This window comes from Ovis canadensis, chromosome X (genome assembly GCF_042477335.2).
Source record: "Ovis canadensis isolate MfBH-ARS-UI-01 breed Bighorn chromosome X, ARS-UI_OviCan_v2, whole genome shotgun sequence".
NCBI lineage: Eukaryota > Metazoa > Chordata > Mammalia > Artiodactyla > Bovidae > Ovis > Ovis canadensis.
This window is the reverse complement of record NC_091727.1, coordinates 55,088,581-55,106,386: the sequence shown is the minus strand read 5'-3', so window position 1 is coordinate 55,106,386 and position 17,806 is coordinate 55,088,581. Positions and strand designations below refer to the sequence as shown.

General features: G+C 38.4%; 1 protein-coding gene across 36 annotated transcripts in view; it reads left to right on the top strand.

Annotated features, from left to right (window-relative positions):
* The first annotated feature begins 1,615 nt into the window (after nt 1–1,615).
* The window catches only part of MAGED1 (MAGE family member D1), an 87,487-nt gene continuing 71,296 nt past the window's right edge, over nt 1,616–17,806 (top strand). For 4 of the 36 annotated variants that reach the window (XM_070291679.1, XM_070291653.1, XM_070291664.1 and 1 more), the window contains exon 1: nt 1,730–1,771. Coding sequence is in view for 1 of the 36 variants with exons in the window: in XM_070291669.1 (XP_070147770.1) it covers nt 2,252–2,306 (55 nt within the window). In the remaining 35 variants the exon portion in view is untranslated. Of the gene's footprint in view, nt 2,307–3,497; nt 3,643–6,179; nt 6,261–17,806 lie in introns of those variants that run through there. The other 32 variants (XM_070291688.1, XM_070291677.1, XM_070291680.1 and 29 more) reach the window with 30 other exon arrangements.

Genomic DNA, 17,806 nt, shown 5'->3' with positions numbered 1-17,806 from the left:
TGATATTAGGGTGGTGTCTGTCATCTGCCTATCTGAGGTTATTGATATTTCTTCAGGCAATGTTGATTTGAGCTTGAGCTCAACCAGTCTTGCATTTCCCATGATGTACTCTGCATATAAATTAAATAAACAGGGTGACAATATACAGCCTTGATGTACTCCCTTGCAATTTTCAACAAGTTTGCACTAGTACAACCCATTTTCTATATTTTGATTTGAAACATTACTACATTTTTTCTTATTTAAAATTGTCTTTGATTTTCTGTTTTCCTCATAATTAAGCTCAAACTCCATAACATGGCATGCAAGGTTCTTCCTTGTCTGCTCTCTTACATTCAGCCTCCATCTCTCATCACTGCTTCTTTCACACTATACTTCAAATCCACTATCTTTCTTCCTTTCCATTCATCCATTCCATCATGTATTCAACATTAAACAAGTCTTCACTGAGTACCCTCTAGTATATAAGGAGTATTTTAGATTTTAATTATTCACCAGTCGATGGAGTAGCCATAGTTTCAACACTGTCTTCTCTTCATCTATTATTATTGTCACATTATAGTGCTACTAGTTCTTTATGTGTTCATTTCCCTCACTGATTGGAGGGTCTTGAAATCCAGGATTCTATCTTAATCTTCTTCATATGGACAATATCAGAAACAGAACCTTACACCAAGTGGTTGTTCAAAATCTGTTGGTTGAATGACAAAACATGAGTTAAATGCTGAAATGAACTATACAAATACTAGCAAAAGTAAAGACCTTGTGCTAGCCTTTGTCATTGCCCTGACCACATTTTGGTCACTTATTCATTCCACAAGCATCTATAATCACCTATTTTATGCTAGACTCTTATGTGTTTAAGTGTTGCCTTAGCCCCTAGGCTGTGGCTTCTAGTGCCATGTCTCTGGGTCTAACGCAGTATTTGGTACACTTGCAAACTGGCTGAAAATAACCACAAAAGAGAAGAACTGGGGTACAGATTTTGGCCCTAGAGGAGTTTTCTGGAGGTAACAGCAATAGGTAACTCAATATTGAACTTTTAACCAAAGTAAGGCTTATTTTTATTATTGAAACTTTTTGTCAATTATCATTGTCTTCATTTGGGTGGGAGGGGTATAAAAGTACACAAGAATGCTTTCTAAATGAGTTCACTTTCTTTTGCAAATTTTAAGTATGGAATGTTACTCTCTGGATACCATTCCAAGACGGAAATGATTCAGATTTAAGACTTTTTAAAGATCTTGAAATTTTTTTAAATTTAAATTTATTTATTTTAATTGGAGGCTAATTACATCTTGAAATTTTTATACTAGTAATTAAAATGAACTTATTTTTTTAATTCCAGAAAGCAGTTAATCAGTATGATAAATATGTAGCTGTAGACATCCGAGAGTTAAGGAAGTAACAGTACTTGAACGTCTGAATCAGCAAGGCGAGGTGACAAATAGGATACACAGAGTTTGGCAGAGATGCTACAGTTCCTTGGATGACTAGGGCTAGTAGGATTTGTAAAAAGTTACTGATTCCTTCTTCCAGAGATCCTACGTCACTATCCAGGTGCGCATCTGGTGAGAGAGCCATTGAGATACAATATTTCAAAAGCTTGCTAGAAAGGCACAGGAAGTTGTCTGGAGTGAAGGCGGAGGTGGAGTGGGGAGTGATGGGGGCGGGGGTGAGGGTGTGGCGTCCTGGGCAAAAGCTTCCGCCAAACAAAAGAAATTAGCACTTCCGGTCACGCCTTCATCTTGTCGCGGCGTTCTTCACCAAGGTGAGTGTAAAGAAAGGGACTGATAATTTTCACAAGTGAGTCCCCAAACACTTCAGGAACGCTTTCCTCTTTGTTTCGCCACGAGGTGGAAAGAATTCATTTCCAGGGTACATTGAAGGATGTTTCTGACGCTTGTGGTTCTGATCTCTGTCTTCACTCTCTCACTCCTCAGGAGATGGCTGGCCGTCATCCCCTCCTTCTGACTCTTATGGTCCTTTTATCCCTGATTATTCTTCACTTCACCTCTTAATCTCGAATCCTCTTCCCGGTCTTTATGAACTTGGGTCATTCCCTGTACCATCGATTTCTTTCCTACCTCTTACTCCCACCTTCCACCCCGCCCTCTTCTTAGCTTCAGAACTTTTGCTACCCTCTTCCCCGACTCTGGCTTCTCTGATGGCTCAGACGGTAAAGTGTCTACCTGCAATGCGGAAGACCTAGGTTCTATCCCTGGGTCGGGAAGATCCTCTGGAGAAGGAAATGGCAACCCACTCCAGTACTCTTGCCTGGAATATCCCATGGACGGAGGAGCCTGGTAAGCTACAGTCCATGGGGTCGCAAAGAGTCGGAAACGGCCGAGAGACTTCTCTTTCTTTCCCCTAGTCTGAGCCTACATTCTTCCCTTTTTTTCCCCTTTAGACCCCAGTATTTTACTCCCCTGAAGACTTCTGATTCTCTTTGGTCCTGCTTCTGCGGAGGACAGTGAATTATTTATTAATACTTTATAAAATTAGGTGTGACTTCAATTTCAAGGGCAAGGCTGTTTTTGTTGTTTTTAAAAATCAGCAATGGAGCAGAAAATTTTTAGAGCTCTCAGAGACGTAGGAACTTGTTCAGATTATGTACTTGTATTTATTTATTACCCTAAACGAAATCCCATATCAGATATTGCACTGGTTTCAGCCTATGACATAAAAAAATTTTGGTATACAACTGAATCTCCAAATTTTGAGTGACAAACGTAGTGAGTTTTGCTTATAACTTGGTGTCAGCTTTAGAAGAGGGAAGCTTTCCCATCTTTAGAATTTCTCACAGGGCAGAAATGGTTGACAGAGATGACATCCAATCACAAATTTATTAATTCATGTGAGTTGGGTTTATTATGTAAATCTTTTCCTGTTGTTCAGTAGCAACATTGAAGAGCAAGTTGACAGATTTTTCAGACAAAGATTTTTTTTTTAGGAGCTATGCATGTATTATCTATTTGGTGTAATATGAATTTTGTCTTTTTCATTTGTTGCAATGTGAATTTATGTCTTTGCACCATTTATCATGTCTAAACTGTCTTGCAAGACTGTTCATTAATTATCACAATTTTTTATTTCAATTCCAAGAGAGAGAAAAGTAAATTTATAATGAGGGTGAGGGGTATTTCAGATTATAAAGCGGAATTTAGCAGTCTCCTTGAACAAGCAACTTATTCCCTCTTCTGTAAGGTGTTAGACTTGCCAAAATAAGGGATGATTAAGTATAGTTGAGAGACAATGAGTGAATATAAAATAAATATATAATAGGTTGTGATAGAGATGGTTGTACTATGTTAGATAGGAAAGGCAGAAAGGCCTCCTTGGTATTGTGACATTTGAGCAGAAATCTAAAGGAAAAGAGGGCACAGACTATACATATATGAGTGGGAAGCCAGGATATATTTATGACAGTGGCTTTGCATTTGTTGGTCATTTTGCTTCCAACATTCGCTCTTCTTCCCTCTGCCTGTGGTCACTAGCCAATGGCAACCCATTCCAGTATCCTTACCTGGAAAATCTCATGGACAGAAGAGCCTGGTGGGCTGCAGTCCATGGGGTTGCAAAGAGTCGGCACGACTGGGTGACTAACACTTACTGCCTACTCGAATGATCTAATCTGTCCATGTAAGTTCCCCATATTGTCTTTCTCCTGGCTAGCTTGTTGCTACCATTTAGGTGAACTGTCAGTTACCAGCCCCTCTGGGAAGACACGTCTGCCTCTATCCTGACCTCTTCCTCAGTGTGTTAATTTGTGGTGCATTGTATGCTGTCCTACAGCGTATTTGCTTTCCTCTCTCACTGCTCTTTTCACTGCGTGTTCATAATGTTGCCCATAAATGTTGGTGTGGTAAATTGAAATGAATTTAGTGCCTGTCTTTATAAACAACCTTTTTAATGTAGTTGGCTCCCTAATTAATGTTCAGAACCACTGTTTAAAGTCAGTATCATCGTTGTCATTTTCCTGATGACAAAACCTAGACTCAGGTGGGTAGTAACTTGCTAAATGGTAGTGGAGTTAATGGAGTTAAAATCTGTCAGATACTCAGTCCTGGCCTGATCGTCTCTTTCTCTCTCTCTGTCTCTGTTTATTAATGAGAAGTAGAAAATACTCAATATTTTATTAGACATAGTCTGGATATAAAAATTTCATTTTGTAAGCTTTCTTTCACAAGTCTAATTATATCAGGTACTTGATTTACTTCCTAGTTATAAATGTTAAGAGCTGAAAAGTGTGATGACTTTTTACTTGAAATTTTTTCCCATTTTCAAACTTTTTATTCTTTTTTTTTCCTTTTAAATTTTTAATTGGGGTATGAATACGTAAGGGTACAGCTGAAAGCATTGTCACCACTGTGTAACCTACCACATGATCCAGCAGTTCCACTCATGGTATATATCTGGAAAAAGTGAAAACACTAATTTGAAAAGGTGTGTGCACTCCAGTGTTCTTAGCAGCACTATTTACAATGGCCAGGATATGGAAACGACCCAAGTGTCCATCAGCAGATGAATGGATAAAGATATGGTGTATATGTAAAATGGAATATTGTTGTTTAGTTGCTAAGTCATGTCCGACTCTTTTGCTATGCCCTGTACTGTAGCTCGCCAGGCTCCTCAGTCTGTGGGTATTCCCAGCAAGAATACTGGAGTAGGTTGCCATTTACTTCTCAAGGGGATCTTCCTGACCCAGGGATCCAACTCGCATCTCCTACATTGGCAGGCAGATTCTTTACCACTGAGCTAGCAGCGAAGCCTCACAATTACTCAGCCTTAAAAAAGAATGAAATTCTGCCATTTGTAGCATTGTTGTATGGACCTAGAGAATATTATGCTTAGTGAAACAGAGAAATACAGATACTTTATGGTATCACTTATATTTGGAATCTAAAAAATAATACAAATGAATATATATATAGCAAAACACAAACAGATTTGGTGATACAGAAAACAAACTAGTGGTTACCAGCAGGAAGAGGGGCAAATAGCAGGTATGGGATTAAGAGATACAAACTGCTATGTATAAAATAGATAAGCAATAATGATATATTGTATAGCACATGGATTTATAGGTATTATATTGTAATAATTTTTAATGGAGTATAATCTGAGTCACCATGCTATACACCTGAAACTAATATAATATTGTAAATCAGCTATAAATTCATGTTGGGCTTCCCTGGTGGCTCATTGTTAAAGAATCTGCCTGCCAGTGCAGGCAACGCAGGTTCGATGCTTGGTCCTGGAAGATCCCCTGGAGAAGGAAATGGCACCTTGCTTTAGTATTCTTGCCTGGAAAATCCCATGGATAGAGGAGATTGCAAAAGAGTGGGACACAACTTAATGACTAAACAACAGCATACTCCATTAAAAAAAAAAACAAACAATTATCAGTATCTGAAATCCCTTCCCTACCAGTTACAATCTAAACCCCAAATTAACCACATCTTGGCTTCTATCACTGTATAATAATTTTCCTGCTTTAGGACTTTATAAAAATTTGGTATGTTTTTGTGTGTGTTTGACTTTGGCTTAAGATTTTGTTTTTGATACTGATCCAAGTTACCGAGTGTAGTAGTACTTCCTTCATTCTTATAGCTCTGTATTCCATTGTGTGAATATGCCACAACTGATAGGCATTTTGGTTGTTTACATCTTTGGTCTGCAAATAGTACTATAAACATTCTAGAACATGTCTTTTGGTGATATATATACACAGATTTCTGTTGAACATATACCTAAGAGTAGAATTGATGAATTCATAGGTTATGGATAAGATTAGCTTTAGTAAGTATTGCCAACCAGTTTTCCAAAACAGTTGTACTAAAAAAACTGCTAATAGAAAAACTTTTAAGAGTTCCAGTGCTCTAGAATATTGCCAACACTTAATGTGTTGTCTTTTTAAGGAAAAAATATGTAATCATTCTAGTGGTTATTAATGGTATCTTGTGGTTTTAGTTTGCATATCTCTGCTGATCAATGTGCATCTTTTCCTGTTTGTTGGCCTGGATATCTTGTTTTCAAGGTACCTATTCAAGTCTTTTGACCACTTTTTCTCCTGGACCATCCTTTTCTTATTGTTCTGTAGAAGATCTTTCTTTAGTAAGGATATGAATACTTTGTTAGATCTGTTTATTGCAGATTTCAATTGCTTCCACTTTCAGACTCTTAATGGTGTCTTTTGAAGAACTGAATACAACCACATTTTGGAGATATTGCAGGTTTGCTTCTACCATTGCAGTAAAGTGAGTATCACAATAAACAAGTCATACAAATTTTTGGGTTTCAAGTGCGTTTAAAAGTTAATTTTGCACTGTGCTGTAGTCAAGTAAGTGTGCAATGCATGCATGCTCATTCGTTAAGTCTTGTCCAACTCTTTGCGACCCCATGCACTGTAACCCGCCAGATTTCAGGCAAGACTACTGGAGTGGGTTGCCGTTTCCTCCTCCAGGGCATCTTCCCAACCCAAACCTGTGTCTCCTGCATTGGTCACCTGGGAAACTCCAAGTGTGCAATAGCACTGTCTAAAAAAGAATATACCTTAATTAAAAAATAATTTTTTACTAAAAAGTGTTAACCATCATCACACAGGGTTGCCACAGACCTTTAATTTGTAAAAAATGCAGTATTTGTGAACCACTGTAAAACAAGATATGCTTGTATCTCAATTTTAATATTGTTGAGTTCATAATTTTTCCTCTATATGGGTAGTGCTTGTTTGTCCTGGTTAAGAAATCTTTGCCTTTCTCAAAGTCATAGAGATATTTTTCTATGTGATATTATTGTTTAATCTCATTTATATTTCCAGTTCATTTGATATTGATTTTATTGTATGTTGCCAGTATGAGATATGGATAAAAGCCCATTGTTTTGTTGTTGTTGTTGTTTTGAAACAGACATCCAGCAATTCAATACAATTTGTTGAAAAAATCATCCTTTCCTTCTAGCATCGTCATCTGTTTCATAAATCAGATGATTAGGTTATATATGTGGGTTTGTTTCTGGATTCATTTCATTTTGGTTTTTTTATTCTTGTATGAGTACCACTGTCATAATTAATGTAACTTTATAATGTATCTTATATGTGGTCAGTAAGTCCTACAATTTTGCTCTTTTTCTTTAATAATGCTTTGGTTATTCTTGGCCTTTTGAATTCCATATACATTTTTAAAAAGTAGTTAATATATTTATTTTAATTGGAGGCTAATTACTCTGCAGTATTGTAGTGGTTTTTGCCATACATTGACATGAATCAGCCACAGGTGTACATGTGTCCCTCATCCGGAACCCCCTTCCACTTCTCTCCCCATCCCAGCCCTCTGGGTTGTCCCAGTGTACTGGCTTTGAGTGCCCTGTTTCATGCATCAAACTTGAACTGGTCATCTATTTCACACATGGTAATATACATATTTCAATACTATTCTCTAAAATCATCCTACCCTTGCCTTCTCCCACCGAGTCCAAAAGTCTGTTTTTTATATCTGTGTCCCTTTTGCTGTCTCACATATAGAGTCATTGTTGCCATCTTTCTAAATTCCATATATATGCATTAATATACTATATTGGAGTTTTTCTTTCTGGCTTACATCACTCTGTATAATAGGCTCCAGTTTCATCCACCTCATTACAACTGATTCAAATGCATTCTTTTTAATAGCTGAGTGATATTCTATTGTGTATATGTACCACAGCTTTCTTATCCATTCATCTGTTGATGGACATCTAGGTTGCTTCCATGTCCTAGCTATAGTAAACAGTGTTGTCATGAACATTGGGGTACACGTGTCTCCTTCAATTCTGGTTTCCTTGGTGTGTATGCCGAGCAGTGGGATTGCTAGGTCAAATGACAGTTCTATTTCCAGTTTTTTAAGGAATCTCCACGCTGTTCTCCATAGTGGCTGTACTAGTCTGCATGCCCGCCAACAATGTAGGAGGGTTCCCTTTTCTCCACACCCTCTCCAGCATTTATTGTTTGTAGACTTTTTCATAGCAGCCATTCTGACCAGCATGAGATAGTACCTCATTGTGGTTTTGATTTGCATTTCTCTGATAATGAGTGATGTTGAGCATCTTTTCATGTGTTTGTTAGCCATCGGTATGTCTTCTTTGGAGAAATGTCTGTTTAGTTCTTTGGCCCATTTTTTGATTGGGTCAGTTATTTTTCTGGTATTGAGCTGCATGAGCTGCTTGTATATTTTTGAGATTAATTGTTTGTCAACTGCTTCGTTTGCTATTATTTTCTCCCATTCTGAAGGCTGTCTTTTCACCTTGCTTATAGTTTCCTTCATTGTGTGAAAGCTTTTAAGTTTAGTTAGGTCCCATTTGTTTATTTTTGCTTTTATTTCCGTTACTCTATGAGGTGGGTCATAGAGGATCCTTCTGTGATTTATATTGGAGAGTGTTTTGCCTATGTTTTCCTCTAGGAGTTTTATAGTTTTATAGTTTTATAGTTTTATAGTTTAGATCATTAATCCATTTTGAGTTTATTTTTGTGTATGGTGTTAGAAAGTGTTCTAGTTTCATTCTTTTACAGGTGGTTAACCAGTTTTCCTAGCACCACTTGTTAAAGAGATTGTGTTTTCTCCATTGTGTATTTTTGCCTCCTTTGTCAAAGATAAGGTGTCCATAGGTTTGTGGATTTGTCTCTGGGCTTTCTATTTTGTTCCATTGATCTATATTTCTGTCTTTGTGCCAGTACCATCTTGTCTTGATGACTGTAGCTTTGTAGTATAGTCTGAATTCAGGCAGGTTGATTCCTCCAGTTCCATTCTTCTTTCTCAAGATTGCTTTGGCTTTTCGAGATTTTTTGTATTTCCATACAAATTGTGAAATTATTTGTTCTACTTCTGTGAAAAATACCATTGGTAGCTTGATAGGGAATGCATTGAATCTGTAGATTGCTTTGGGTAGTATACTCATTTTCACTCTTATACATTTTTTAGAGGGCTTCCCATGTGGCACTAGTTGTAAAGAACCCACCTGCCAACGCAGAAGTCTTAAGAGATGTAGGTTTGATCCTTCAGGAACATCCAGTGGAGGAGGGCATGGCAACCCACTTCAGTATTCATGCCTGGAGAATCCCATGGACAGAGGAGACTGGAGGGCTGCGGTCTCTAGGGTCACCAAGAGTTAGACACGCCAGAAGTGACTTGGCATGCACACATTTTAGAATTAGCTTGTCAGTTTTCACAAAAATCCTTCTTGGCATTCTGATTCAGATACCACGTTAATAGATGAATTTGATACTTTCCCCATAAATATCTCAGTGTTCATCTCCTAATATTAGGAGCATTTTGTAAATAATTTAATTGCCATTATCTTACTAAGAAAACTCAACAGTAATTCCCTAATATCATATACATACCTACTGCATTTGCAGATTTTTTTCAAACAAGTCTTTTATTTAAAACTGTTATCCAACCTAATGTGTTTTTATATTTCTTAAGATTTTATTGTTATTTTCTATATTTTATTGAACTTGTTACATATTTAGTACTTTCCAAGTCATTACTTCTTCTGTTGCTCAAACTGTCCGGTTTGGAAGTAACCATATGAAACTCCTTCACATTGCCTTCTGTTTTTTTCTTTTTCTTTTATTCCTGAAATTTTCAAATAGTTTTAAAGAAGAAAGTAGTAAGCACACACACCACACATAACCATGCATAAATCCTTTCCCAAGCTTCAACAATTAATACCATTTAACCAATTTCATTTGATTTTTTTCTCCTCACCCACTTTTTTCACTGGGGCATTTGAGAAAATGGCACTCAGCCATTGTGTCATTGCACAGATAAATAACTCATTATGGATCCCTAAGTCATAAGTGTGTTAAATAAGGAACCACTAGGCCATTATACTTAATAAGATTAACAGTAATTCTTTATATCATTTAACACTCAGTTCATATTCAGATTTCCATGATTGTCTGAAAAATGTCTATTTACGGTAGCTTTGTTAAATCTATATCCAAAGAAAGACCATTTATTGCTACTGGCTGTTTTTCTCTTGAGTTTCTTCTCCTGTAAATCCTCTAAAGCCCCCATGCCCTGCCAGTTTTAAACACTGTTGATTTATTGGAGAAACTGTCTGATTGACAAATGGATTTGGATGATTGCTTCTTTGATGTGGTTTTTATTGTTTTCTCCTTCCCATATTTCCTCTTCACTGGAATTTAGAGCTAGAGGCTTGATTAGCTTCAGTTTAATTACTTTTTAAAGGTAAGAATCATCTCAGGGAGTGTAATGCACTTTTTATTGCATTACCTCATGGGGATTTTATCTTTTTAACTGATGCTGGGGTTGATTTGTGTTTTCAGGTTAACTCAGCCTGATCCCTCCATTGTAGCGTTTCTTCCCAACCTTTCTCCTGTTGATTTTCAGAGCCATTGGAGATAACTGTCTAAATTCAGTATTTCAATAGTGGCTGTAAAGTAGTGGTAGAATTCTACTAGTTATTCTGCATTTATTAGCAGGATTATTTTATAAATGAGAACTTTTCCTTGCCAGATACCTTTTTTTTGTTCTAATTTATGTTTCATAAAAAGAAACTCAGGATTTATGAACAGAAATAGACTCACAGACGTAGAAAACAAACTGACGTTTACCAAATGGGATAGTAGGATTAGGGAAGCAAGAGATAAGTTAGAAGTTTGAGATTAAAATATACCTTACTATTTATAAAACAGATAAACAGCAAGACCCTATTGTGTAGTACAGGTAACTGTGCTCAATATCTCATAATAACCTATAATGGAAAAGAATGTGAAAAACTATATATACATGCACATATGTGTGTATAACTGAGTCACTTTACCATACACTTGAAAGTAACACAACATTATAAATTAACTATAGTTCAGTTAAAAACTGTTCACATTTAAAACAAAGGATAAATGCTTTTTTTTTTCATATATCAGTTTCCAGAATTGATTTCCTAGAGACCTTCATTGTTTAATATCATTAAGAATTCATGGATCTTTATGTATTTAATGTGTATCCATTGTGATTAAAATTTTTTACTGAGGTATAGTTGGTTTACAATGCTGTGTTAGTTTCAGGTCTACAGCAAAGTGATTCAGTTACAGACATAAATTTATTCTGATTATTTTCCATTAGAGGTTATTATAAGATCTTGAATATAGTACCTATGCTATACGGTACATCCATTTTACTTATCTATTTAATATGTATAGTAGTGTGTATCTGTTAAACCCATCAGTTCAGTTCGGTTCAGTCGCTCATTCATGTCTGACTCTTTGTGACGCCATGAACTGCAGCACACCAGGCTTCCTGGTACATCGTTAGCTCCTGGAGCCTACTCAAACTCATGTCTGTCGAACTGGTGATGCCATCCAACCATCTCATCCTCTGTCGTCCCCTTCTTCTCCTGCCTTCATTCTTTCCCAGCATCAGGGTCTTTTCCAGTGAGTCAGTTCTTCCCATCAGGTGAATAAAGTATTGGAGCTTCAGCTTCAGCATTGGTCCTTCCAATGAATATTCAGGACTGATTCCCTTTAGGATTGACTGGTTGGATCTTCTTGCAGTCAAGGGACTCTCAAGAGTCTTCTTCAGCACTACAGTTTAAAAGCATCAGTTTTCGGCACTCAGCCTTCTTCATGGTCCAGCTCTCACATCCATACATGACTACTGGAAAAACCATAGCTTTGACTAGATGGACCTTTCTCAGCAAGGAAATGTCTCTGCTTTTTAATATGCAGTGTAGGTTGGTCATAGCTTTTCTTACAAGGAGCAAGCGTCTTTTAATTTCATGGCTTCAGTCATGGTCTGCAGAGATTTTGGAGACCAAGAAAATAAAGTCTGTCATTGTTTCCATTGTTTCCCCATCTATTTGCCATGAAGTGATGGGACTGGATGCCGTGATATTAGTTTTTTGAATGTTGAGTTTTAAGCCAGCTTTTTCACTTTCCTCTTTTCACTTTAATCAAGATGGTCCTCAGTTCTTCTTTGCTTTCTGCCATAAGGGTGGTGTTATTTGCATATCTGAGGTAATTGATATTTCTCCTGGCAATGTTAATTCCAGCTTGTGTATCATCCAGCCTGGCATATTGCATGATCTACTCTGCATATAAACTAAATAAGCAGAGTGACAATACATAGCCTTGATTTACTCCTTTCCAATTTGGAACCAATCTGTTGTTCCATGTCCAGTTCTAATTGTTGCTTCTTGACCTTCATACAGATTTGTCAGGAGGCAGGTCAGGTGGTCTGATATTTCCATCTCTTTGGGAATTTTCCACAGTTTGTTGTGATCCACCCAGTCAAAGGCTTTGGCGTAGTCAATAAAGGAGAAGTAGATGTTTTTCTGGAACTCTCTTGCTTTTTCGATGATCCAACAGAAGTTGGCAATTTGATCTCTGGTTCCTCTGCCTTTTCTAAATCAGGCTTGAACATCTGGAAGTTCACAGTTCACATACTGTTGAAGCCTAGCTTGGAGAATTTTGAGCTTTACTTTGCTAGCAGGTAAGATGAGTGCAATGCCAAAGAACGCTCAAACTACCACACAATTGACTCATCTCACATGCTAGTAAAGTAATGCTCAAAATTCTCCAAGCCAGGCTTCAGCAGTATGTGAACTGTGAACTTCCAGATGTTCAAGCCAGATTTAGAAAAGGCAGAGGAACCAGAGATCAAATTGCCAACTTATGTTGGATCATCAAAAAAGAGAGTTCCAGAAAAACATCTATTTCTGCTTTATTGACTACGCCAAAGCCTTTGACTGTGTGGATCACAACAAACTGTTGAAAATTCTGAAAGAGATGGGAATACCAGACCACCTGACCTGCCTCTTGAGAAACCTACATGCAGGTCAGGAAGCAACAGTTAGACCTGGACATGGAACAACAGACTGGTTCCAAATAGGAAAAGGAGTACATCAAGGCTGTATATTGTCACCCTGCTTATTCAACTTATATGCAGAGTACATCATGAGAAACGCTGGGCTGGAAGAAGCACAAGCTGGAATCAAGATTGCCGGGAGAAATATCAATAACCTCAGATATGCAGATGACACCACCCTTATGGCAGAAAGTGAAGAGGAACTAAAAAGCCTCTTGATGAAAGTGAAAGAGGAGAGTGAAAAAGTTGGCTTAAAGCTCAACATTCAGAAAACGAAGATCATGGCATCTGGTCTCATCACTTCATGGGAAATAGATGGGAAAACAGTGGAAACAGTGTCAGACTTTATTTTTTAGGGCTCCAAAATCACTGCAGATGGTGACTGTAGCCATGAAATTAAAAGACGCTTACTCCTTGGAAGGAAAGTTAAGACCAACCTAGACAGCATATTAAAAAGCAGAGACATTACTTTGCCGACTAAGGTCCGTCTAGTCGAGGCTATGGTTTTTCTTGTGGTCATGTATGGATGTGAGAGTTGGACTGTGAGGAAAGCTGAGTGCCAAAGAATTGATGCTTTTGAACTGTGGTGTTGGAGAAGACTCTTGAGAGTCCCTTGGACTACAAGAATATCCAACCAGTCCATCCTAAAGGAGATCAGTCTTGGGTGTTCATTGGAAGGACCAATGCTGAAGCTGAAGCTCCAGTACTTTGGCCACCTCATGAGAAGAGTTGACTCATTGGAAAAGACCCTGATACTGGGAGGGATTGTGGGCAGGAGGAGAAGGGGACGACAGAGGATGAGATGGCTGGCATCTCTGACGCGATGGACGTGAGTCTTAGTCAACTCCGGGAGATGGTGATGGACAGGGAGGCCCGGCGTGCTCCAATTCATGGGGTCACAAAGAGTCGGACAACTGAGTGACTGAACTGAATTGAACTGAAGATGAGTGTAGTTGTGAAGTAGTTTAAACATTCTTTGGCATTGCCTTTCTTTGGGATTGGAATGAAAACTGACCTTTTTCAGTCCTGTGGCCATTGTTGAGTTTTCCAAATTTGTTGCTATTTTGAGTGCAGCACTTCAACAGGATCATCCTTTAGGACTTGAAATAGCTCAACTGGAATTCCATCACCTCCACTAGCTTTGTTCATAGTAATGCTTCCTAAGGCCCACTTGACTTTGCACTCCAGGATGTCTGGCTGTAGGTGAGTGATCACACCATCGTGGTTATCAGGGTCATGAAGATCTTTTTTGCATAGTTCTTCTGTGTATTCTTACCACCTCTTCTTAATATCTTCTGCTTCTTTTAGCTCCATACCATTTCTGTCCTTTATTGTGCCCGTCTTTGTATGAAATATTCCCTTGGTATCTTTAATTTTCTAGAAGTGATCTCTAGTCTTTCACATTCTATTGCTTTGCTCTATTTTTTGCATTGATCTCTTAGGAAGACTTTCTTATCTCTCCTTGCTATTCTTTGTAACTCTGAATTCAGATGGGTATAACTTTCCTTTTCTCCTTTGCCTTTCTCTTCTCTTCTTTTCTCAGCTATTTGTAAGGCCTTCTCAGACAACCATTTTGTCTTTTTGCATTTCTTTTTCTTGAGGATGGTTTTGATCCCTGTCTCCTGTACAATGTCATGAACCTCTGTCTATGGTTATTCAGGCACTCTGTCTATGAGATCTAATCCCTTGAATCTAATTGTCACTTCCACTGTATAATCGTAATGGATTTGATGTAGGTCAGGTTTTCCCTACTTGTTTCAATTTAAGTCTGACTTTTCCAATAAGGAGTTCATGATCTGAGCCACAATCAGCACCAGGTCTTGTTTTTGCTGACTGTATAGATCTTCTTCATCTTCAGCTGCAAATAATATAATCAGTCTGATTTCAGTATTGCGGCTTCCCTGGTGGCTCAGAGGTTAAAGCATCTGCCTGCAATGCAGGAGACCTGGGTTTGATCCCTGGGTTGGGAAGATCCCCTGGAGAAGGAAATGGCAACCCACTCCAGTATTCTTGCCTGGAGAATCCCATGGACGGAGGAGCCTGGTGGGCCACAGTCCACGGGGTAGCAAAGAGTCGGACACAACTGAGCAACTTCACTTTCACTTTCAGTATTGACCATCTGGTGATGTCCGTGTGTAGAGTTGAGTCTTGTGTTGTTGGGTGTGGGTGTTTGCTATGACTACTGGGTCCATTGGCAAAACTCTTGTTAGCCTTTCAGTTCAGTTCAGTCACTCAGTCGTGTCTGACTCTTTGCAACCCCATGGACTGCAGCACACCAGGCCTCCCTGTCCATCACCAACTCCTGGAGCTTACTCAAACTCATGTCCATCAAGTCGGTGATGCCATCCAATCATCTCATCCTCTGTTGTCCCCTTCTCTTGTCCCCTTCAATCTTTCCCAGCATCAGGGTCTTTTCCAGTGAGTCAGTTCTTCACATCAGGTGGCCAGAATATTGTAGTTTTAGCTTCAGCATCAGTCCTTCCAATGAATACTTAGGACTCATTTTCTTTAGGATTGACTGGTTGGATTTCCTTGCAAGTCCAAGGGACTCTCAAGAGTATTCTCCAACACCCCAGCTCAAAAGCATCAATTCTTTGGCGCTCAGCTTTCTTTATAGTCTACCTCTCATATCCATACATGACTACTGGAAAAACCATAGCTTTGACTAGACAGACCTGTCTTGGCAAAGTAATGTCTCTGCTTTTTAATGTGCTGTCTAGGTTGGTCATAGCTTTTCTTCCAGGCAGCGAGTGTCTTTTAATTTCATTGCTGCAGTCTGCAGTGCAGTTTGCATCTGCAGTGATTTTCAAGCCCCCAAAACAAAGTCTCTCACTGTTTCCATTGTTTCCCCATCTATTTGCTATGAAATGTTGAGACCAGATGCCATGAACTTATTTTTCTGAATGTTGAGTTTTAAGCCAACTTTTTCACTCTCCTCTTTCACTTTCATCAAGAGGCTGTTCAGTTCTTTGCTTTCTGCCATCAGGGTGGTTCTATCTGCAAATCTGTTAAGTCTTTGCCCTGCTTCATTTTGTACTCCAAGGCCAAACTTGCCTGTTAATGTAGGTATCTCTTGACTTCCTAGTTTTGCATTCCAGTCCCCTATGACAAAAAGGGCATCTTTCTTTCAGTGTTGGTTCTAGAAGGTCTTGTAGCTCATCATAGAACCTTTCAACTTCAGCTTATTCAGCGTTAGTGGTTGGGGCATAGACTTGCATTACTGTGGTATTGAATGTTTTCCCTTGGAAACCAACAGAGATCACTCTGTCATTTTTGACATTGTACCCAAATACTGCATTTTGGACTCCTTTGTTAAATATGAGGGCTAGTCCATTTCTTCTAAGGGATTCTTGCCCACAGTAGTAGATACAATGGTCTCCTGAATTAAATTCGCCCAAAGGGGGAATATGGGTTTATTGGGGATTATTCAAGATGGTGGAGTTGAAGGACGTGTGTTCATCTCCCGCGAGAACTCCAAAACTGCAACTCACTCTGAACAGCCATTGACAGGAGAATGTTGGATCCCACCAGAAAAGATACCCCATGTCCAAGGGCAAAGGAAAAACCCCAACAAGGCAGTAGGGAGGCAAATTCACGTTTAGAATCATACCCCACACTCGCCAGAGATGCTCAGAGGGATCAAACAAATTGTGCCATTTTAGAAATTAGAAGTAGTTTTCATTTGTCTCCTGTATCATTTGACAAGATTTCATTAGATCTTGACTTCATTGCTCTCTAATACATTTTAAGTTCTTCATGTACACTGTCTGCCCCAGTGCTGAAATCAGTCATTTTGCAAGGAATCGTGTATTCTTTCAGTAAGGATTGGTACTTCGAAAACAAGATGTGAATGCTCAGGAGACTTTTTTTTGTCATGCTCCCTGACCTTTTGTTGTGCTCTTTTCCTCTCTATTTTGAATACATTTTAATAGCTTTATTTATGTAGACTTTCATTCATTCAGCAAAAATTCACTTACAATGATATATATGGTGTTATGTTTGGTATAGGAGATGTGAAGGTAAATCTGACTAGTTTCCTGTCCTTGATAAAGGTTCATTATAGTGGTAATATGAATAAACAGTCAGTGACTAAAGAGTATGATCAGTACTCTGGTGGGCATAGGCAAGTGGGATTGACAGTCTGTGGCAGCACAGAATGGGCATTTGAAAATGCCTCAGAAAGAGGAGATAATGCTTGATATTGGATGATTAGAAGAAGTATGAAGGTAGAGGAGCTATGAAGGGTTTCAGTGAGAGGAAACTGAAAGAGGCAGAGGGATCTTGATGTATTCAAGGAAAGGTATGTATAGAGTTGGTCATAACTGAAACATAAGTTTTATGTAGGGGAGGAGAGACAAAATTGGAGACATAGATGGGGTCCAGGATGTTGAGAGCCCCAAAAGTCAGGTCAGAGAACTGAGATTTCACTCTGAAGGCTATGAAGGAAAAGTAATGAAATTGTCTTAAGCAGATGAGATATATAATCACCCCTGTGATGTACTGATGATGCACTGGCTGGGTAGGGAGGAATGGGGCAGTAGGAGAATAGTAAGGAGGAGAAACAGAAGAGAAAGAATGTCATGTTACAGTGAACTTCAGGTATGTGTGTAGCATGTGGGAGAAGTTTGTGTGTGTGTGTGTGTGCATTACAATAGGTTATAACATATATTGTAGATTATATATATATACACACAATAGATTATATATATTACATATAGAACTATATGCAACAGGTATATATAAAGTGTTTAATATATAATATATATACATACACACGACTGTCCCACACACCACACATATATATATAGAATAATATATATAAAATAGATCTGTGCATACACACATGGATGTAGTATTATGTGTTTATAATTCTGTATGTGCATGTATATCCAGGGACTGTCTCATTCCCGTGGATCTAGACTTTAGAATATTTCAGT